Genomic DNA, 21,900 nt, shown 5'->3' on the forward strand with positions numbered 1-21,900 from the left:
GTCATGTATTATGATGTAATGTTAGTTGCTATGATTTTTGTTATGAATCAATCAAATTGTGCTCCACTGTATTGTAAACATCATGATAATACTGACTCATTCCGTACCCTACCAACTCCTTATTATTGAGATCAAAGGAACTCACATTAAATAAATAAACTGAATGGTCGTGCAATAGTCTCACATCTGTTCTGTAACACAGTGGAAGCTTCGGTATTTTCACGAACATGTAACATTTACCAGATAAGATATATCCCGAATAGACTCAGCTGCGAGGAAACCAAATGATCTGTGAGACTGTGGTGATTATTGACTTACAAATGCCCCAAATGGTGAATTTGGGGGGAGGGGGGGCTGCAGATATATTTTGTTCTAAACTTTGTTGAGAATGGTACAAAAATCAGAGTACACATCGTATGTTTGGTGATTCACTACTATCGATTTACCGCAAACCAACTGCTATCAGTGTACCACAAACTAACAACGTTCCTAAATGAACTGTTTAAAAACTCCAAACCGTGCTGTTTATAATATAAACGTTTTTTTCCTAATGTAGTTTATGTTCTTCCTCAGAGTTCAAGCTACCTTCATACCAAATTAAATGGAAATTTTTTCATCCATGAGAATGTAACCGACGGAATTACTTCCACGTTTAATAACATTAGTATAGAAGTATGGATTAAATATGTTGATGATTCTAAAACCATTGTAAACTAACTGTTACACGCAGCTGCACTCTCATATTACTAAAATAGCATGAAATATGTGTATAGCTTTATTTGCCGGGATACCGCTTTTGGGGTGTTCGGCGGGTTGGTGCAAGTCTTTTTATTTGGGTCTACTTCGGCGACTTGCGCATCGATGATGATAAAATGATGATGACAATCCAGACGTGCGCACACACACACACACACACACACACACACACACACACGCAGACACACACACATTCAAGTGGAGACCCACACTAGCGATCGAGCCCTGGACGCCATAATCGAGCGTCAGGCATGCTAACTAAAAGAGCACGAGCTGTTGCCCGTAGCAGTAATTTTGTTATGATAAGTGTTGGTGACGGTACTAAAATGAAATGTGCATTTTCTGAAATTATCAAAAAGAGCTAAGGTGACAAAGAGAGTAAATAAATAATTTGCATATCCATGAAATAATATTTGTATGCACAATAATGTCTATGCCCTGACATATCTCCCTGTTATCGAAGGCTGCCACCCCGTATCGTAATCAAATGCATCCTCACTAAAAACCTCCCATTTTCTACGTCTAAAGCACGACGTCTCTCTCTTTTTCATACAGCACTTAAATGATGCCGTCATCATGAGTCTTGTAGCGTCTCGCAAGCTATAAAAGATACGTGATGCTCAGCAGCTAAAATGTGAAGGCTCGTGACATAGATTAGCGTGAAAATGTGGATGAACCGTGTTGATGACTCTAATATAAACACTGCATTCATTTTTTTCAATGGCTTTATGTAGGAAGTATCAAACAAGAAATTATTTTACAAATATGGTAAAGTTCAAAAGTCAAAACGTAAATAGCTTTCCCACAGAGTAATTGTTGTTCCATATTTCGCGTTGTATTCTTCAAATCAATAAATATCTTGTAGTACATGCTTCCTACAGTAGTCTATGTTCTTCCTCGGCGCTCAAGCTATCTCCAGACCAAATTACATCACAACTGGTTAAGAGGTTTAGATGTGATAGCGTAACAGAGTTACTTTCGCATTTGTAGTATTAGTATGGATATGTATACGGAAGTATAGATGCTATGGATACGGATTAGTATGGATAATAAATTTCACTGTGTACCATACAATGAGAATTACGAAAACCTGGAATATTTGTTAGATCACTGTGTCGACGTTTTGTTTACGTTCACACAGGAATTGTTGGAGAAGCGGCAGTCAGAATTCACGTGGCTGCTGTTACTGGACGATGGCAACACAGACGCCGCGCTTTCCGATGTCCACATCGAGTTCGACTCCCAATTTTTTGTCATTTTCCCGTCGACAAATGCCACTGTCGACATCCTGGAGGCATACAGAGTGTCGAATGGTTTTCCGCTGGCGACTAAGAAGTTCTGCACGTGGGACCACAGCAGAGGCCTCACTTGCACAAGAGAGAGCGTCAGGAGCAGACGGAACGACCTGATGGGTTACGAAATGAAGACGGGAGTGGTCGAGGTAAGTCGGCTTTTCCTGCAGAAACTGATGACTTAAACTGCTCGAAAAAGTTTTGTACCATCTGCAAATCTGAGAAGGTAAGTGCGCTTACAAGGAGACCACATGTGAATCTGATTTTTATAATTTCTTATATTTATGGTACATGAAGTTCAGACTTCAAATACAGTACGTGATCGAAAGTATCCGGACACCTCCATAAACATAAGTTTTTCATATTAGGTGCACTGTGCTCACACCTACTGCCAGGTAATCGATATCAGCAACCTCAGTAGTCATTACACATCGTGAGAGAGTAGAATGGGGCGCTCCACGGAACTCACGGACATCAAACGTGGGTGTCACTTGTGTCATAAGTCTGTACGCGAGATTTCCACACTCCTAAACATCCCTAGGTCTACTGTTTCCGATGTGATAGTGAAGTGGAAGCGTGGAGGGACATGTACAGCACAAAAGTGTACAGGCCGACCTCGTCTGTTGACTGGCAGAGACCGCTGACAGTTGAAGAGGGTCGTAAAGTGTAATAGGCAGACATCTATCCAGACCATCACACAGGAATTGCAGACTGCATCAGAGTTCACTGCAAATGCTACGACTGTTAGGCAGGACGTGAGAACACTTGGATTTCATGGTCGAGCGGCTGCTCAAAGCCACACCTCGCGCTGGTCAATGATAAACGACGCCTCACTTGGTGTAATGAGCGTAAACATAGGACGATTGAACAGCAGGAAAACGTCGTGTGGAGTGACGAACCACGGTACACAATGTGACAATCCAATGTCAGGGTGTGGGTGTGGCGAATGTCCAATGAACGTATGCCTGCGAGAGTGGAAGCTGTTATCAAGGCTAAGGGTGGGCCAACACCACACTGAATTCCAGCATTAGCGATGGTGGGCGGCACTAACTTGTAAGTCATTTTCAGCCGGATGAACTGATACTTTTGATCACATAGTGTATCAATCGGCCGAAGCAGCTGAATGTAAATCCGGAAAATTCTCTAGAGAATCTGAATTGATTTATCCGAGCGTCTCTAATATCCTAAGGAAAGGTCCATTCTTCTACAGGCAGCTTGACTTTGTGTTAGAGACTGGAGCACCCTAGATTCGATTCCGAGCGTGGGAAATCCATTCATATTATAAAAATGGATGTGTGTATGTGTGTGTGTGTTCCACATCTCCTAAACCACTGGATCGACTTTAACCAAACTTGGACGGATGTATCTTAGTGTCAGTCGACAGTCGCTGTGCGGATATCTTGTCTATCAGAAAGGACTGATAGAGGAGATACAGAAGATCAAAGAAAGATTGACGAGCTTCATAATGGGATCGTTTGGCTGGCGAGAGAGCGTTACGGAGATGCTACGCAAACTCCATTGACAGACGTTACAAGACGTGTATCGTAGTGTTAGTCGACAGTCGCTGTTCGGGTATCATGTCTGTCAGGTAGGACTGATAGAGGAGATAGAGAAGATCATAGGAAGAGCGCCGCGCTTCGTCACAGGATCGTATAGCTGGCGAGAGGGCGTTACAGAGATGCTAAACAAACTCCACTAGCAGACGTTACAAGACAGGCGTTGTGCATCACGGAGAGATTTACTATTCAAATTTCGGGACAGCACTTTTCAGGAGGAATCCGACAACATATTACTTCTCCCCACATACATCTTGCGTATTGACCACGAGGGGAAAATTCGAGAAATTAGAGCCAATACCAATTATTCTTCCCACGCAACCGTCGCTAGTGGAACAGGACTGGAGCGATCATACTGTGGTACAGAAAGTACCCTCCGCCACACACCATTAGGTGGCTTGCGGAGTATAGTGTAGGTGTTGAACCACTTACCTATCAAGGACGTGAGGGTGGGGGAGAAAGAGGTGCGTAGGCCACGACGCGTGGATTCCCAGATTTTATTCATCCAGTATTTGAGAATAAGAGCACTGAGCAACTTGCATCAAAATTTAGTCACAATTTGAAATCTTCATGATTTTTTCTTTCTGATACCCACTACAACATGATGAAAGGAAAAATGTTTATCACCTACTAATTTTCCGCTGGCCATGCAGTAAACGCACTGCATGAAGCTTGACGTTTAAATCTATTACCTCTTTCCTACTAAATGTGTTCGCAATAAATTTTGTAGACAGTATCCACATATGCCGCCGAATGAACTTACAACATTGTATCATTGTACGACTCATAGTTCAGGAGATATGGCGTCACGAACATTAAGCACAAGGCCAGAGGCTGCGTCGTACTGGCATGGAAACACAGCTATAAATAAATACCTAGGAACCGCTGGGTTTCTCCGTTACTTTTTGAATAGAGTTGCATGCTCCATAAGCATTTTCGTGTAGCGTAAAGTAAATAAAACTCTCCGTCCTAATATGCCTCAGAAGGCCCAACGGTACCGAGCGCTCGCCGTGTCATTCTCAGCCAGTAGGCATCAGTATATGTGGTTATGGAGTGGCATGTGGTCAGCACACCGCTCTCCTGGCCGTTGTCAGTTTTAGTGGCCAGAGACGCTACTTCTCAATCAAGTAGCTCCTCAATTGGCCAGACGAGGGCTGAGTACACCCCACCTGTCAGCAGCGCTCGGCAAACCCTGACGGTTACCCGTCCAAGTGCTAGCCAATCCCGACAGCACTTAACATCCGTGGTCTGACGGGAACCGGTGTTACCAATGCGGTAAGGCCGTTGGAAAATAAAAAAAGATCGAAACAAAATCAGTAGTGTCTGAGACTGATAATCGTTGGTTCGAGTCTCTTTTACATGGAAATTTTTTCGTTTTATTCGTCCAGTTCGAATACCAGCGTCATTTAAATATAAAATACATCAAATACATGCTAAGTAACATATATTTAGCTGTAACTTTTATCAGAAATACGTTTCCAATTGCTAGTTGCTTGTAGCACAGAGACATATAGATTTCATTGTAAAAACTAATTCTTAATTTGTTTACATTAAAAAAATTTACAATTAAAACTTGTTTTCATCTTTATGTATTTTCACACTTCATGGAAATGCTCGTGGAACATGCGTCTTTATTTGAAAATTAACAATGGCCGGCAAATGAACCCAGGCGGAATATTTCGCATACCAGCATTCTACCACAGAGCCTCGCTGCCTGTAGAGGAAAAGACGTTACGAAGTTATAGACACTTGAAAAACTTCAGAGTCGATATTCTCGAGAATTTATGAGAGTCGCTTCGGAAGATTGGTATTTCAGTTCTGCACTTCATGTACCATCAGTATACACACCCGGAAAAAAAATTAATACACCTGCAAAGGCGACGTCGATCCTGATGCGATGACGACACGTGGCACCTCGACGATAGAAGATGTACTGATACTGGTTTCAACGTCGCCCGCCAACAGATAGCATAGTGGCATAGCTATAAGTGCTCCATTTGTGTCTACTCATTAGTATGGAATTCTCACAGCCAGAAGGCTCATTGTAGTGAAGTTTGGAATAACAGGCATACTTAACAATCATATACAACCGATCGCTCGACGAAAGAACCATACCCAAAGACTCGAAAGTAGCACAGGTCACACCAATATTCAAGAAAGGTAGTAGGAGTAATCCATTAAATTACAGACCCATATCGCTAACGTCGATATGCAGCACGATTTTGGAACATATATTGTGTTCGAACATTATGAATTACCTGGAAGAGAACGGTCTATTGACACACAGTGAACATGGGTTCAGAAAAGATCGTTCCTGTGAAACACAACTAGCTCTTTATTCACCTGAAGTGCTGAGTGCTGTTCACAAGGGATTTCAGATCGATTCCGTACTTTTTAATTTCCGGAAGGCTTTTGACACTGTACCTCACAAGCGGCTTATAGTGAATTCCTTGCTTATGGAATATCGTCTCAGTTACGTGACTGGATTTGTGATTTCCTGTCAGAGAGGTCACAGTTAGTAGTAATTGTCGGAAAGTAATCGAGTAAAATATAAGTGATTTCTGGCATTCCCCAAGGCAGTGTTATAGGCCCTTTGCTGTTCCTTATCTATATAATCGATTTGGGAGACAATCTGAGCAGCCGTCTTAGATCGTTTGCAGATGACGCTGTCGTTTATCGGCTAATAAAGTCATCAGAAGATCAAAACAAATTGCAAAACGATTTAGAAAAGATATCTGAATGGTGCGAAAATTGGCAGTGGAACCTAAATAACAAAAAGTGTGAGGTCATCCACATGAGTGCTGAAAGGGATCCGTTGAACCTCTGTTACACTATAAATCAGTCAAATCTAAAAGCCTTAAATTCAACTAAATACCTAGGTATTAAAATTACGAACAGCTTAAATTGGAAGGAGCACATACCAAACGTTGCGGGGAAGGCTAACCAAAGACTGTGTTTTATTGGCAGGACACTAAGAAAATGTAACGGATCTGCTAAGGGGACTGCCTACACTACGCTTGTTCGTCCGCTTTTAGAATACTGCTGCGTGATGTGGGATCCTTAACAGATAGGACTGACGCAGTACATCGACAAAGTTCAAAGAAGAGCAGCACGTTTTGTATTATCGGGAAATATGGGAGGGAGTGTCACAGAAATGATACAGGATTTGAGCTGGACATCATTAAAAGAAAGGCGTTTTTTCATTGCGACGGAATCTTCTCACGAAATTCCAATCACCAACTTTCTCCTTCGAATGCGAAGACATTTTGTTGACACCGACCTACATAGGGAGAAACGATCACCACGGTAAAATAAGGGAGATCAGAGCTCATACGGAAAGATATAGGTGTTCGTTCTTTCCGCGCGCTATACGAGATTGGAATAATAGAGAATTGTGAAGGTGGTTCGATGAACCCTGTGCCAGGCACTTAAATGTGATTTGAAGGGTATCCATCTAGATGTAGATGTAGACTACGGGCACACACACTTCTAGCCCGTCTTCTGTGCAAAATTCTCTGCTTTCTTAACAACTTCCTAATATGTTTCTTGAACCAAGGTGGATCCTTTCCCTCCCGTATATTTTTGCTAGGCACATATTTCTCTAGCACGTGGTGGACAATACCTATAAATTCCGACCAAAGATGCTCAATATCTTTGTGTCCCGCGGTGAATGCTTGGTACTGACTATGAAGATATTCATTAACGACACTTTTATTTGCTTTCCCAGACAAGAAAACTGTACGCTATTCCTTTGGTTTTTTTGGCATCTTCCACTGACATAGAAGCCACAACGACATTATGGTCGCTAATACCTTCTTCTAGAGTAACTTCCTCAAAAAGATCAGGTCTGTTTGTCGCCAAGATATCTAATATGTTCCCATCTCGAGTTGGTTTCCTAACCAATTGCTCAAAGTTGTATGTTGAGAGCGCTCCAACAATAACTGCATACGAGTCTTTGCTTCTGCCCCCTGTGATAAACGTATAATTTTCCCAGTCAATGGACGCCAGATTAAAGTCTCCACCTATAACTAATGGATAATTTGGATGTTTATTTCCTATGTACTCAAGGCTTTCCCTGAAACGTTCTGCGACGTATGTTGCGGATGCTGGTGTTGTATAAAAATATCGTAATATATTGGTCACTCCTTGGGTGATTGACAGCTTTATCCAGACTATTTCACAGTCCGACCCAGTATCAATCTTAACTGCGTTTAGAAAGCTTTTAACTGCAATGAACACACTACCTCCCATAGCATCAGTCCAATCTGAGTTCAAAATTTCACTGCTGTTTGTGTCTGGTCTCAACCAGCTTTCAGTACCTAATACAGTATTGGCATTACTACTTTTTTTCGGAGAGTAACTCGGGGATCTTGCTACGGACACTTCGACAATTTACTAGCATGAAATTTAGCATATTTAAATCCTTTGGAATGACCTGTTTAGGCGAACTAACAATTTTTACAGTTGGCACACCCCCATCCCCCGTGGATCTTCTACTTTTACATATGCATTTAAACACATACTCCACAAGCTACTGCAGGGTGCGTGGCGGAGGGTACCGTGTACCACTATCAGTCGTTTCCTTTCCTCTACCCTGTTCCACTCGCAGACAGAGCGATGGAGAAACGACTGTTGATATGCCTCCCCGTACGAGCCCTATTTTCTCGTATCTTGTCTACATATTTCAAATACAGCTACACCTTAACGATTTCGTAATTTTGATTGAGGGAGCTCGATTATGGTGAAATGAACATAGTCTGTGCAGCTAAGTTAGGATGAGAGTGCAAAAGAGAGATGAAGCTCAATACAGTTACAGTTAAATCGCTGTTAAAACACGTCACATTTTTGGGAATTATATTTCACAGTCGATTCACAGCATGGTACCTTCAGAGTGTTTCCCTATATATAAAAACTACATTATACCAACATATTGACGAAAACTTTATAAATGACCATATTCTTTCAGCAACTATAATATTTTTGGGTGCTAATTGCGATATAAGTAAAAATTTAATTACTTTTCAGTCCGGCTTTCACTCATTGCGGGATATTGCGAATATTGTTAGTGTAGCCGGTATTGTTATCTGGTAAGTAAACCATTCAGAAGGAGTTGAGTACTGGAACTTTCTGAGTTTGCATGAAAGACGATGCGCTATGTTAGCACTAAGCAGCTTTTTGGCTACAGTGTGGGCTTTTCCTTAGGAGTGGCCGGACGTGTACGACCTGGACAACACAACTTGCAGCGGGTATCTGTGTGATATTTGGGACATCCTGTCAAAGAAAATAAATTTCACGTGAGTATTTTTCCCTGCTATATCCGCCACTTCACATAGTTATATCAGAGAATTATTTAATGCTGTTAGCATTAACTTAAATTGTAAGTAAAGGATTTTGATCGATTCTTGGTTGGAAAGTTGAAGCTCTTTATGAAGTAAATGAACAATATCTGGAGAACCTGTTCGTAGAAGTAGATTCAGAAACTTGGCAAACTACTGTAGTCTTCTTATAACCGGAAGTATCTTAGACTAAAGTAAAAATCAGTGACTTCCTATAGTCTTCATAAATATATATCGAAACTAGACTCTGCGGTTGGATAACTACATTTAGCCGGCCGCGGTGGCCGAGCGGTTCTAGGCGGTTAAGTCCGGAACTGCGCGACTGCTACGGTCGTAGGTTCGAATCCTGCCTCGGGCATGGATGTGTGTGATGTCCTTAGGTTAGTTAGGTTTAAGTAGTTCTAAGTTCTAGGGGACTGATGACTTCAGATGTTAAGCCCTATAGTGTTCAGAGCCATTTAAACCAATAACTACATTTACTCGGTTGTTTACAATACGCAGTCAGCTGTTGTAGGTGCTATTCGAGAGAAATGGGACTGTCAAAGTTGGCGCTTCAGTACCAATCGATGGCGAGGACAATAGAGACGGGACAGTAGCTTAATGGGACAAAAGTAAAAGAGGGAATCAGAACTTGTCCTGTTAAACAAACTATCCCGACACTGAAGCCTAATCTAAATTTTTAAAGAAATTCTTGTGAAGGACAGAACCTTGCTTGACGTACTACGCATCCAGTGTGTCTACTTGCCCGAGAGCAGTGGGCTAATTACTGACAGCGAATTTCGGTCCTTTTTCCAGTCCCAGAATAATCCAAAAGAGCCCGCTGTGAATGCTATGCTGTCGTAGTGGGGAGGAGCATGGATGTGGATTAAAGTTAAGTATCGTTTGCCTCATTCCCACTCACTCGGACAAATTATCGCTGATGCCGAACAAGTAATCCCTTCTCTCTCTATACACGCAGTACAAAAAGCCTTTCACCTAAAAGAGATGGCTAGGGTTTTCGAGGGGAGGAGGGGTCTCCCTTGGCAGCAAGGCAAATTTAGGGAATGGGAATGTCCTCCTAATATTCCTACGTTGGGGCTCCATCTGCCTCACTACCAGCTCACCTACTCACATCAAAAATGTTTTGCATCACCACAGTTCCCAGAACTCCTGAAGATAGACGTTGACTGTTGATATTGTATTACAGACAGAGTCCCTGTGACTGTTCAGAGATGTCACTAAACCCGCCCAAAGATGTAGACAACCATGCATGAGCAGCGTCAATTAAACAGAGGGGTTCCGACAGCCGATGAGTTCCAGTCATTCCACCAGGAAGGAGGTACATGGCTCGTGTTGTCTATAGTTCAACCATACCTAAACGGTGGATCACGTCCGTATTGTTGTTTTGTGTCAGGAAGGGTTATCAACAAGGGAAACGTCCAGGCGTCTCGGAGTGAACCAAAGCGATGTTGTCCAGACATGGGGGACATACAGAGAGACAGGAACTGTCGATGACATGCCTCGCTCAGGCCGCTCAACGGCTACTGATGCAGTGGATGCCGCTACCTACGGATTATGGCTCGGAGAGACCCTGACAGCAACCCCACCACATCGAATAATACTTTTCGTGCAGCCACAGGACGTCGTGTTACGACACAAACTATGCGCAGTAGGCTGCATGATGCGCTACTTCACACCCGACGTCCATGCCAAGGTCCAGCTTTGCAACCACGACACCATGCCGCGCGGTACAGATGGGCCCAACAACATGCCAAATGGACCGCTCAGGATTGGCATCACGTTCTCTTTACCGATGAGTGAGCATATGCCTTTAACCAGACAATCGTCGTAGACGTGTTTGGAAGCAATGCTGTCAGGTTGAACGCCTTAGACACACTGTCCATCGAGTTCAGCAAGGTGGACGTTCCTTACTGTTTTGGGGTGGCATTATGTGGGGCCGACGTATGCCTCTGGTGGTCATGGAAGGCCTTATAATGGCTGTACGGTACGTGAATGCCATACTCCGACCGATAGTGAAACCATATCGGCAGCATATTGGCGAGACATTCGTCATCGTGCCCCCATCGTGCACATCTTGTGAATGACGTCCTTTAGGATAACAACATCGCTCGACTAGAGTGGCCAGCGTGTTCTCCAGACATGAAGCCTATCGAACATGCATGGGATAGACTGAAAAGGGCTGTTGATGGACGACGTCACCCACCAACCACTCTGAGGGATCCACGCCGAATCGCCATAGACGAGTGGTACAATCTGGACCAACAGTGCCTTGATGAACTTCTGGATAGTATGCCACCACAAATACATACATCAATGCAAGAGGACGTGCTACTGGGTGTTAGAGGTACTGGTGTGTACAGCAGTCTGGACCACCACCTCTGAAGGTGCGACTTGTGGTTTTCATGGGGAATAAAAAGGGTGGAAATTTTGTTTATGATGATGTCTGTTCCAATTTTCTGTACAGGTTCCGGAACTCTAGGGACCGACGTGGTGCAAAACTTTTTTATGTGTGTATTTGGCTGGAAACTCCCTGCTCTACCGTGGGTGCAATCCACTGTAGTTAGAGAGTCGAAAGCACGCACAAAATCTGTTTCGCTACATGCCTATGGTAGAATGCTTCCGTTTAACAGTCAGCTCCTTACACCGTCCTTCACAGTCTGAGCTTATATTCCGTCTTTAATTACTTCGAGAGCACGAGTAAATATGAACTGTATTTCCTGAAAACAATAACAAACTATATAAACACCCATGCTCTATCCACATAACACATATTATGACAAAGAAAAGAGAGTGATTCCATGTTGTTGTTTTCTTTATTCCATGAGCACATATGAAATATGTCACATTGTTTGGGCAAGAACTTGTCACTGAAACAGAGCAAACCCAGCTTACAGGAACTGCTACTACATTTCAGTAAATAACCATTGTAATTACACAATCATATCGGAATTTTTTTTCTCATCAATTTCCTGGAAAGCTACCTAAAAATAACTGCCTGCTACTGAAGAAGTCTTTTCAGGATACAGTAAAGTGACAACTTTGTCTTGAAGTAACGATTCGACAATTTTTCCCTCACCATGTGACGAACACGAGACATATAGAAGCGGGTTTTGAATAAGATAGTACAACTCGGGTGATGTAGTGGTACACGATTATTCTGTTTTTCGATGTAGTAATTAACTTGAACTGTAGCACTGAGTGAGATAAAACAGTATTTTCAAATAAGACCATATGAAGATGATTTTCGAAATAAATTAAGATTTCACCACTCTTTTATGTTATGGTTTGATATTTGAAGGAAATTAGGAATTTGGAAGTAGTTCTTTGATCTTCAGTCTTCTCAAACCAATTATTTATTAGCTCTCGGGCTCTAACTCATTTCAGTAAATGTTACTCTATAAAGATTTGCCCTGTCGTGAATTAGCAGAGCACCTCCAAAAGCTTGTACATCACCTCAAGCCTGTGGTGCGTATGTCCACTGCAATGGACAGCTGTTAAAGTTTCTTCTTTACGTTTTCAATCAGCCTTGAGGCTGTAAATTCACGCAGTCCACTCCAGTGGATAGTTCCTAGTGATGCTGTGCCCTGCGAGTATTTGCAGTCTCTGGACCGGTTGAAAGCACCAGACAAGCCACATTAATAACTGTCCACTGGATTGGACATGTACACCACATGGTGAAGTGGATGGCAAAATGTGACCGCTTTAGAATATCAGCCGCATCCTGTTTTTCCCATCAGCGTTACGGAAAAACAGAAATTTGTAGTTAATAACATATGTATCGACTTATCAGTATTGTTTGTCAAGACACCTGCCGTAGGTGACCAATTCAATGTCATAAAATTTCTTTCCAGTAACGAACCCATGCTGTATCTTGAATTATGGAAGACACATGCGAATAAAAAGGACTGATCTTTCAATATGACGAATATGAGAACAATTATTTGTAGACACTGAAACAACTAATTCATCTGAAAAGGCCCACGTTCTCAGTAGACGGTACGTTTACATGAAACATAGTATTACGTACAACCAAGTAAGATAACTAAATAGAAATTCAGACGAATTCCGGCGAGAAAATATTTCTTGCGTTACAACCTGAGTTTAATGATCACGGAAATAGTTTTCAGTTCACAGATTCTACAGATTAAAAGGCCAGGTAGGTACCGTGGATTCTGATTTTCACCCATTGCCATCAGACAATGGCAATGAAGCAGTTCAACATCAAGGCTTTCGCTCTACATGCTGTTGTATACCGCACCTCTTGGGACTGATGACGCGTTTCTACTGTAGTTGGGGAAAGGATTCTAACCAAACGCACGGAAACAGAAAACAGGTATGTTTCCTCAGTTCTGCGAGGAAACGAGTCTACAAGTTTTTGTAGATATTCTATACCCGTCTGATGCCACTGATCGATAATTAACTCCTGTAGAGCTAGAACATTGTAGGGATGTTTTTTGCGCCATTCCATCTCACCTGCTGCTACAAATAATCCCAGATATTTCCTTCAGGAGCGAGATAGGATAGGCAACTAGCAAATCGAAGTGCCTTAGTGTTCGTCAAACCAGGTCTGTATGAATGAAATTCTCTGGACACGACTGTCCTCATCCTGGGAGCGTGCGAAGCACACGCATCAGGAAGATGTGAGAGCAACAGCAACACTTGTTCTCTGAGGATGTTAAGCAACTTGGTTCATGTTCACAGTAGGCTGAGTGAGTGTGACGACACGTACAACACATAACAAGTGAAACGCCTCATTCAGCGCTCAGTGCTCTAGACCAGCGGCCATCAATTTTTTTTTTTTTTCACTGAAGAGCCAATACTGACATTTTGGGTAGGCACCTCGGTCCACATGTGTACCCATCTTATTATTGTTGCGTAATCTTCATAAATTAGCATTTACGAGCCTCCAGTAGACCAGCAGTAGTAAAGGCACGATAAGTTGGCCGCCGGCCTCGAGGTACTGATCGTTAAAAGTCGGGCCCATGCGGAACACTTCGTTTCTACTGTTCTCTGTTTCAGATTGCTGCCACCTTGAGAGCCCCTAGAGTTGTGAAACTAAAATTCCCTCACGAAATGTTGGTTTGCTTTGTGTAGTCTGTGTTAGTGTATGTTTAATTGATTAATAACAGCACATTTCCCTTTATTTAAATGCGATACGCAATATGATACCCGATCACCAATCTTTACTAAATGTTTTGAATGTCATTCTTCTTCTACTCAATGCGCTGAATTACAACAGCATTCATTAATTTAATGTCCCCTGCTACCGATAAGTACTGTCTTTTTAGCCATCGCCATTTCTTACGTGGTGCTGCCCTACCGCTTGGTGCACATTGCTCCCAACTTTTGACTGTCCGTCATTTCCTGACGGAGTGCCTTTCTCTTAACCGCTTACTATTTACGTTTGTGTTTACTGTCTGAGTTATCGGCCGTTTCAGCGAGCGACGCGCGCGATTTCGACCGCGTTTTACTTGTTATCCGTCTTAGCGATATGGCAAAGGCCATTTAATTTTTAATTCTGGACCTCCGTTTCTCTATGGCGTATGTTATAGACCTTTCTCCACGTTCCTGTTTTTAGCTGTAGTCTTTTCCGTCGATTGGGGCTGACGTGTAGTCGTTTTTAACCCCTCTCTTTGTCTTGGTGTTTTATTCGTCTGACATGATCGCGTATAACCCTTGTTGGTTTTGCACCCTAAAACAAAACAAAACAAACAAACCACATTTGAAAATGATCGTCTCTGAAATGCACGTTTAAGAATCCACGCTACTTGAGAGTCAAAATTGACGCTGATAAGCCAGAAAATTATGATCACTTCCCAACGCGACGTTGGATGCCGCCTGCTGGCGTTCCAGGCACGTGACGGGGTAACAAAAGTATGTAAGCCGAGCAGACACCGACGGGGGATCACCCTGGTGAAGATATGGGCAGTAAATGGGGAAACCCATTGAAGTAAGCGACTCTAACAAAGGGGAGAGCCGGCCAGTGTGGCCGTGCGGTTCTAGGCGCTTCAGTTTGGAACCGCGTGATCGCTACGGTCGCAGGTTCGAATCCCGCCTCGGGCATGGATGTGTGTGATGTCCTTAGGTTAGTTAGGTTTAAGTAGTTCTATGTTCTAGGGACTGATGACCACAGACGTTAAGTCCCATAGTGCTCAGAGCGATTTGAACCATTTGAACCAAAGGGCAGATTATTATTACGCAGAGCCTGTAAACGAGAATATCGTAAACGGAGAAGCTGATCCAATGTTCGAGGAACGTGCATTGGAATCGGCGCTTTGAAATCCGCCGGACGAAGTGGCCTAGTGGTTCTAGGCGCTTCAATCTGGAACCGCGGCACCGCTACGGTCGCAGGTTCGAATCCTGCATCGGGCATGGATGTGTGTGATGTACTTAGGTTGGTTAGGTTTAAGTAGTTCTAAATTCTAGGGGACTGGTGACCTCAGCAGTTAAGTCCCATAGTGCTCAGAGCCACTTGAACCACTTGAACCACTTTGAAACCCGCCTGTTTCTTCAGACATGTTGATCATACTTTTGTCGCTTGGCCTCACGGTAGGAAGAATTTGAGTACCTCTTTAGAACATCTGAACTCGATCCACCAGAACGTTCGTTTTACGATGGAGGTGGAAGAGGATGGTTGCCTTCCCTTTCTTGATGTTTTGGTTAGGAGGAAGGTTGATGGATCATTGGGTCATGCAGTTTCCGGAACGCACTCACACTGATTTGTATTTACAGACTGATAGTTCTCACCATCGGCTCAGCGTGAAGGGGTACTTCGTACATTGGTACACAGGGCACATGTCATTTCCGACACTAAGTCTTTGTCAGCTGACCTGTCCCATCTTGAAGCTACATTTCGTCAAAACGGGTATAGTGAAAGACAGACTGAAAGTGCGTTGCGCAATCGTCCAACTGTGCAAAGGGTGATTGATGATAATACTGAGTCGACACCCAAGTCTACGGTCTTTTTGCCTTACTTAGGAAGCACTTCCAACAATGTGAAACGTGTTTTCCGACCTCCATCTAAAATGAGAGTGCTTTTTGGTTCTGTTAAGGATGATCTAGGTTTGCGTTAGGCGGATGTATATCGCATTCCTTGTAGCTGTGGCATGGCATATATTGGTCAGACTGTCAGGACCATGGAGGAACGATGTACTGAGCATAAAAGGCACACACGATTACAGCACCCAAGTAGATCTGCTATTGCCGAACATTGTTTGGATACTGGTCATCCTATGTTCTATAACAATACTGATATATTGGCATGCACGTCCAGCGATTGGAACAATGTTATTAAGGAGGCTATTGAGATTAAGTTAGCGAGCAACCTTGTAAACAGGGTGAAGGTTTTTGCTTAAACTCTGCTTGGAATCCTGCTCTCTCCCTTGTCAAAAAACAGAGGGACAGAGTCAATTTTGCCTCACTTGCCAGTTCGTAGTGTTTCTCTATCCATACCCATGACTTTGGCCATCTTTCGTGGCACTAGTGTTCAGCGTGTGTGTTATCTTTCCTGAATTACTCCAAGAACCGGGGTTTTAAATTTGCCTGTACATCGTTTATCCGTTGCAGAATCTGGTTAATTGGAATAACAAAACCCAAATTCGTTGTTGTAATAATCGTGACCGCGTTCGAAGTTCCTCAGTAAAGATGAAGATTCAATTGTACAATGAATTTTAAACAAGTTAACAAATCCCGCCAATGGCGGATCGGAAGCCACATCAGTCCGTTCCGTGGTGTCCACAATCGGTCTGAAAAGTATTCTGAAACTGATACGTTAATACACCAAAATTTAGGAGATAATGACTGGATAGGTAACGTAACAAGTATATTAAAAGTTACTTCAAATGTCATTATTAATCACGAAGTCACAGCTGTGACTGATCAGATCCAGAAGAGGATGTAGGACGGCAAGCACTTGTCTTGCTGCCTCAAATAACATTTATTGTTGAGCTTTCTTTTATTTATTAAGATACAAGTTAAAACCCTGGCAGTCATTTTAAAAACGTTTTAAATTATATCGTAAAAGAACAGTTTTTTGAAGGAGGTCTTATGATGCCACCTTGAATGACTACGAAGAAGCCCGTATAATGATGAGGAGCCTTTCAACGTACTGCTTTGACCTTTTAGGTCGCCTCGTAGATTTGTTTACCAGGTGTTCACGCACCCTCATGTAGTGGCTCCAGATTCCTGTAGTATATGAAACACAATTGTGCGACTACATCTGTCTCTTTGAAGGGGCTGCACGATTCAGTGCACATAATAAACCGAAATACATTAAGTTATTTACATAAGTATAGGTAAATCATACAAAGTCTTCTTTGCTGTTACTGTCACTACAAGTTTTATATCATATACAATAAAAATGCTTCTTTTATCGCATGCAGTTAAGTTTCAAAACTTAGATCTCATCCATTGTACAAGAATAACTTGACTTCGGTGGAATTAAACATTCTAGCTACTGGTTTGTGATAGTTTCTCCACTGTCAAGAATAATTAAAGGACAGTGAGGCACATTACTGTCTTGGAATCATAACTTTTCTTCCAAAATCGCATGTCAGCATAGTAATTTAAACATACAATAACGTCTGTCGCTTCACTGGGGATCGAAACGCTATACCTGTTCTTGGCGTATCGGGAACTTGGCCGGAGCCTGAAGGTTGGAAACTAAGTATATCGTCCACATGAAGTTTCTCTTTCAGATAGTTTCTTTTGGTGTCTTCTTTGAAATATTCGTGCGGATGAGTCCTTCAGCGTCATGATCTATTGATTCAAAAAGTTTTCAGTCTTTAGAGGACAGTAAACACCTATCACACTCTGTGAAAATGTTTGCTTGGAGAAAGTCTTTATAAAATTTCACCAGGAAGAGGGGTTACAATCCTGCGCTTGCTTCCATGGTGAGCCACTGTTAACCTGTTTACAGGTCACTGTTTCCCTTCACTGAATACATTTATTCCATATACATTTATTTATTGTCCTATATCGGTTACGGGCTTTTACCTCCATAATTTTCTGATCCAAGTCATTTTACCATACTGATAACTACTTTTCCCAGTCTTCTGCTTTACATTTACATTGATAAAATTTAGGTCAGTTTTTACAAATTGAATTGCCTGGAAATTGTATTCATAGAATCTTTTGATGCGCTCACTATTTTTACAGATAGGTCAGAGAAAATCACTGAGACACAAATCTACTTAAGCTCCATGAGTATTTGAACATACATCATTCTATACCAAAGCGAGAAAAAACTGAATAAGAAAATAGCTTAACTAAAAGATTAAAAGAAAAAATCGCGTATCAGCAGTACACTGCCGTCTTATTGCTTAATATTATATTAGTGTGAGCGTACTTCTGGTACTGGTAATGTAGCCTGAATCATGCACGGTGTGCACACGCGTTTTTATTCTCGTACTAGTGTGATGCTCAGTTAATAGTGTGACATGTCGGTACCGTAGTTCCACTCATTAAACAGCAGTAAGTTCCACTGCTCAGTTTTGTTATTTTGTTTGCTTCTCCAACCTGACAGACTGTTTTCTGAGTTTGTTATCAGTGTTCAATGCTAAAATACATGATATATATATTATAGCACACGCTGTATCCTTGTTTCGTTGTGAAATCCAACTCTGCATTCATGAAGATAAGCTTTAAACCTTTACAGTTACAAAAATCAAATAATCAAATAATCAAATAGACTTAACAAAGAAAACATAAATGAACTGTGATTGTGCTACAGCACATATTTCTTAAGTGAAAATACATATGTATGGATACGAGAATAAATAAAATTTACTCTGGATAAACTTCAATATTGCGAGTACATGTCCGTGATGTGAAATAATAACTTGTTTGTGATGACATTCAGTATTCAGTGCGTTTGTTTCGTTCGAAGATTGCCATGAATCATGTTTCTGCAGCTGTGCGTCCCTTCGGATATTGCTGTTCGCTGATTCTGCATACCGCGAAATTTCTTGAGATTCTTAGGTGGATAGAAGCCTTGAATTTTGTTGTTTCTAGGTCTTAACAATAAGTAGCAACCTGGATGGGGTCCTTCGTATAGTAATACCCATTTGGTGTTTTGTCGTTTATGCTGGGATTATTTCTGGTGAGTTATAAAGAAAACACCATTTCCTATTTTATACTTTTTATATTTTTTAGAGTTTTATCATATTGTAGTTTTCGGAGATGTCCCTCTCATGTGAGTGTGATTAAAAAAGATCTATTTTTTTTCTTCGTATGTTTCCGATATCAGATGGAACTGTGGAAGAGTATTTACTCATTCGTTGTCTTCTTTTGCATTTAACATTAACTGTGCAGGAGCATACTGCGTGTAATATATTGAAAGATGATTTACTGCTTGTTCAGACAGTTCTAAATATTGTACCCAATGAATGTGTTTGTTGTGTACGTAGGTCTGCATGAAATGGTTAAGCTAGCGAAATACTCTTGTGGAAGGGTTGGCTTGTGGCCTGAATCGTGATATCAAAATTATTTTTATGTCATTGTGTTGTAGAAATTCTCTTCATTTATACCCTGTAAAATAAGATTCATTATCAGAGAATTAGACTTTATATTTTTTATTACAAGTGTGTAATGATCAGAGATTTTCTTGACTATTGTTATTCCTGTGGTTAATTATATGCATAAAACGTTACAAATTTTGAAAATACATCGTACAGTGCAAAAACATACCACGCACCAACATGTGCATTTGGATATGGTCCGGTGACGTCGATGGCAACTGTTTCTCGTGATTTGCTTGCTAAAGTGGAACTCAATTTTGCTAGTCACAATGATTGCTTCGATTTTCTGATAGATTATACACTGGAGTCGATGAGCCTTGCGTCACATGTTCGGGAAATGATGGAAGAGATTAACTTTTGCACACATTTCTCTGTTCCAAAATGCCCTCGAACATGATGTGTGTACCAAATGAGTGTGTCATTACTGTCTGCAGCTATGCACAAGAGCCAGACCTCAGTGTTATGGTGTCTCCTTTAGGATAAAACATCGTTATACATAGTGTAGTTCTGCTGCCGAACAGTGTGTCACTAGTGCGCAAGTAGCAGCATTACTGCATTTACAAGGCAGTCTTGTATTTTAATAACCGTTTAAATTTTGTGTCGAATTATTTGTGCTCTCTGTAGATAGTTCAGACATTCTTTTCACAACAGTATTTAGCATGGATAGGGACTGCAACTGCTGTGTTCGGATGCGAGCTGAGTTGGCATCCCTTCGCTCCCACCTTCAGGCAGTGTTGGCTTCGGTCACACAGCTTGAGGCTGTTGCCAATGGGCATCACTGTGGGGGTCTGGACAGGGGTTTGTCGGGGACGGCCAGCTCGTCCCACGCATCCCCGATCGGACTATGGCTGTGGCTGCCCGGGATGTTGCCCACATTGAGGCTGACCCCTCATGTATGGCAGAGTGGGAGGTCGTCTTGAGGTGTGGCAGGGGCCGAAAGACATTCTGGATGGCTGAATGGAAGGGCTCTCCTGTTTGTCTGACGAACCGGTTTCAGGCTCTGTCTCCGGCTGATACTGATCTTCGGCCAGACATGGCTGCTTGTCCTGCTCCAGAGGTTGCCCCTCAGTCCGCAAGATACGGGCGGTCACAGAGGGTGGGCCTACTGGTAGCTGGGAGCTCCAACGTCAGGCGCGTAATGGGGCCCCCTAGGGAGATGGGTACAAGGGAGAGGTAGAAAACCAATGTGCACTCCGTGTGCATACCGAGGGGAGTCACTCCAGATGTGGAAAGGGTCCTTCCAGATGCCATGAAGGGTATAGGGGGCACCTGTCTGCAGGTGGTCGCTCATGTCGGCACCAATGATGTGTGTGCTATGGATCAGAGGAAATCCTCTCTGGCTTCCGGCGGCTATCTGATTTGGTGAAGACTGCCAGTCTCGCTAATGGTATGAAAGCAGAGCACACCATCTCCAGCATTGTCCACAGGACCTTTGGTACAGAGCCGAGTGGAGGGTCTGGATCAGAGGCTGAGACGGTTCTGCGACCATGTGGGCTGGAAATATCTCGACTTGCGCCATAGGGAGGTGGGGTTTCGGAGTCCACTACACGGGTAGCAGGGGTTGTTTGGCGTGGACTGGGCGGTTTTTTAGGTTAGATGGCCTCGGGGAAGTACAGAATGGGCAACAGCCTCAAAGGGTGTGGAGCAAAATCAGGACATGCGGGGACCAAGCAGCAATCGGTATTGTAATTGTAAACTGTCGAATCTGCGTTGGTAAAGTACCAGAACTTCAAGCGCTGATAGAAAGCACCGAAACTGAAATCGTTATAGATACAGAAATCTGGATGAAGCCAGAGATAAATTCTGCCGAAATTTTTACAAAGGCACAGATGGTGTTCAGAAAGGATGTATTGCATGCAGCCGGTGGTGGCGTGTTTGTCGCTGTTAGTAGTAGTCTATCCTGTAGTGAAATAGAAATGGATAGTTCCTGTGAATTATTGTGGGTGGAGGTTATACTCAACAACCGAGCTAGGTTAATAATTAGCTCCTTTTACCGACCTCCCGACTCAGTAGCATTAGTGGCAGATAACTGAGAGAAAATCTGGAATACATTTAACATAAATTTGCTCAGCATGTTATAGTCTTAGGTGGAGATTTCAATTTATCAGATACAGACTGGAACACTCAGATGTTTAGGACGGGTGGTAGGGACAGAGCATCGAGTGACATTATACTGAGTGCACTATCCGAAAATTACCTCGAGCAATTAAACAGAGAACCTACTGATAACAAACAGACCTGAACGTTCCGACTCTGTAAGCGTAGAACAGGGAATCAGTGATCATAAGGCCGTAGCAGCATCCCTGAATATCGAAGTAAATAGGAATATAAAAAAAGAGAGGAAGGTTTATCTGTTTAGCAAGAGAAATAGGAGGCAGATTTCAGACTACCTAACAAATCAAAACGAAAATTTCTCTCCCGACACCGACAATGTTGAGTGTTT

The 21,900-nt window shown here is 42.4% G+C and overlaps 1 protein-coding gene across 1 annotated transcript in view; it reads left to right on the forward strand.

The window, feature by feature from the left end:
* The window catches only part of LOC124775923 (glutamate receptor ionotropic, kainate glr-3-like), a 144,783-nt gene that overhangs the window by 51,140 nt on the left and 71,743 nt on the right, over positions 1-21,900 (forward strand). The window contains exons 3-4 of the mRNA XM_047250768.1: positions 1,898-2,197; positions 8,807-8,898. Of these exons, the coding sequence (XP_047106724.1) occupies positions 1,898-2,197; positions 8,807-8,898 (392 nt within the window). The remainder of the gene's footprint in view (positions 1-1,897; positions 2,198-8,806; positions 8,899-21,900) is intronic.

This window comes from Schistocerca piceifrons, chromosome 2, assembly GCF_021461385.2.
Source record: "Schistocerca piceifrons isolate TAMUIC-IGC-003096 chromosome 2, iqSchPice1.1, whole genome shotgun sequence".
Classification (NCBI taxonomy): Eukaryota; Metazoa; Arthropoda; class Insecta; order Orthoptera; family Acrididae; genus Schistocerca; species Schistocerca piceifrons.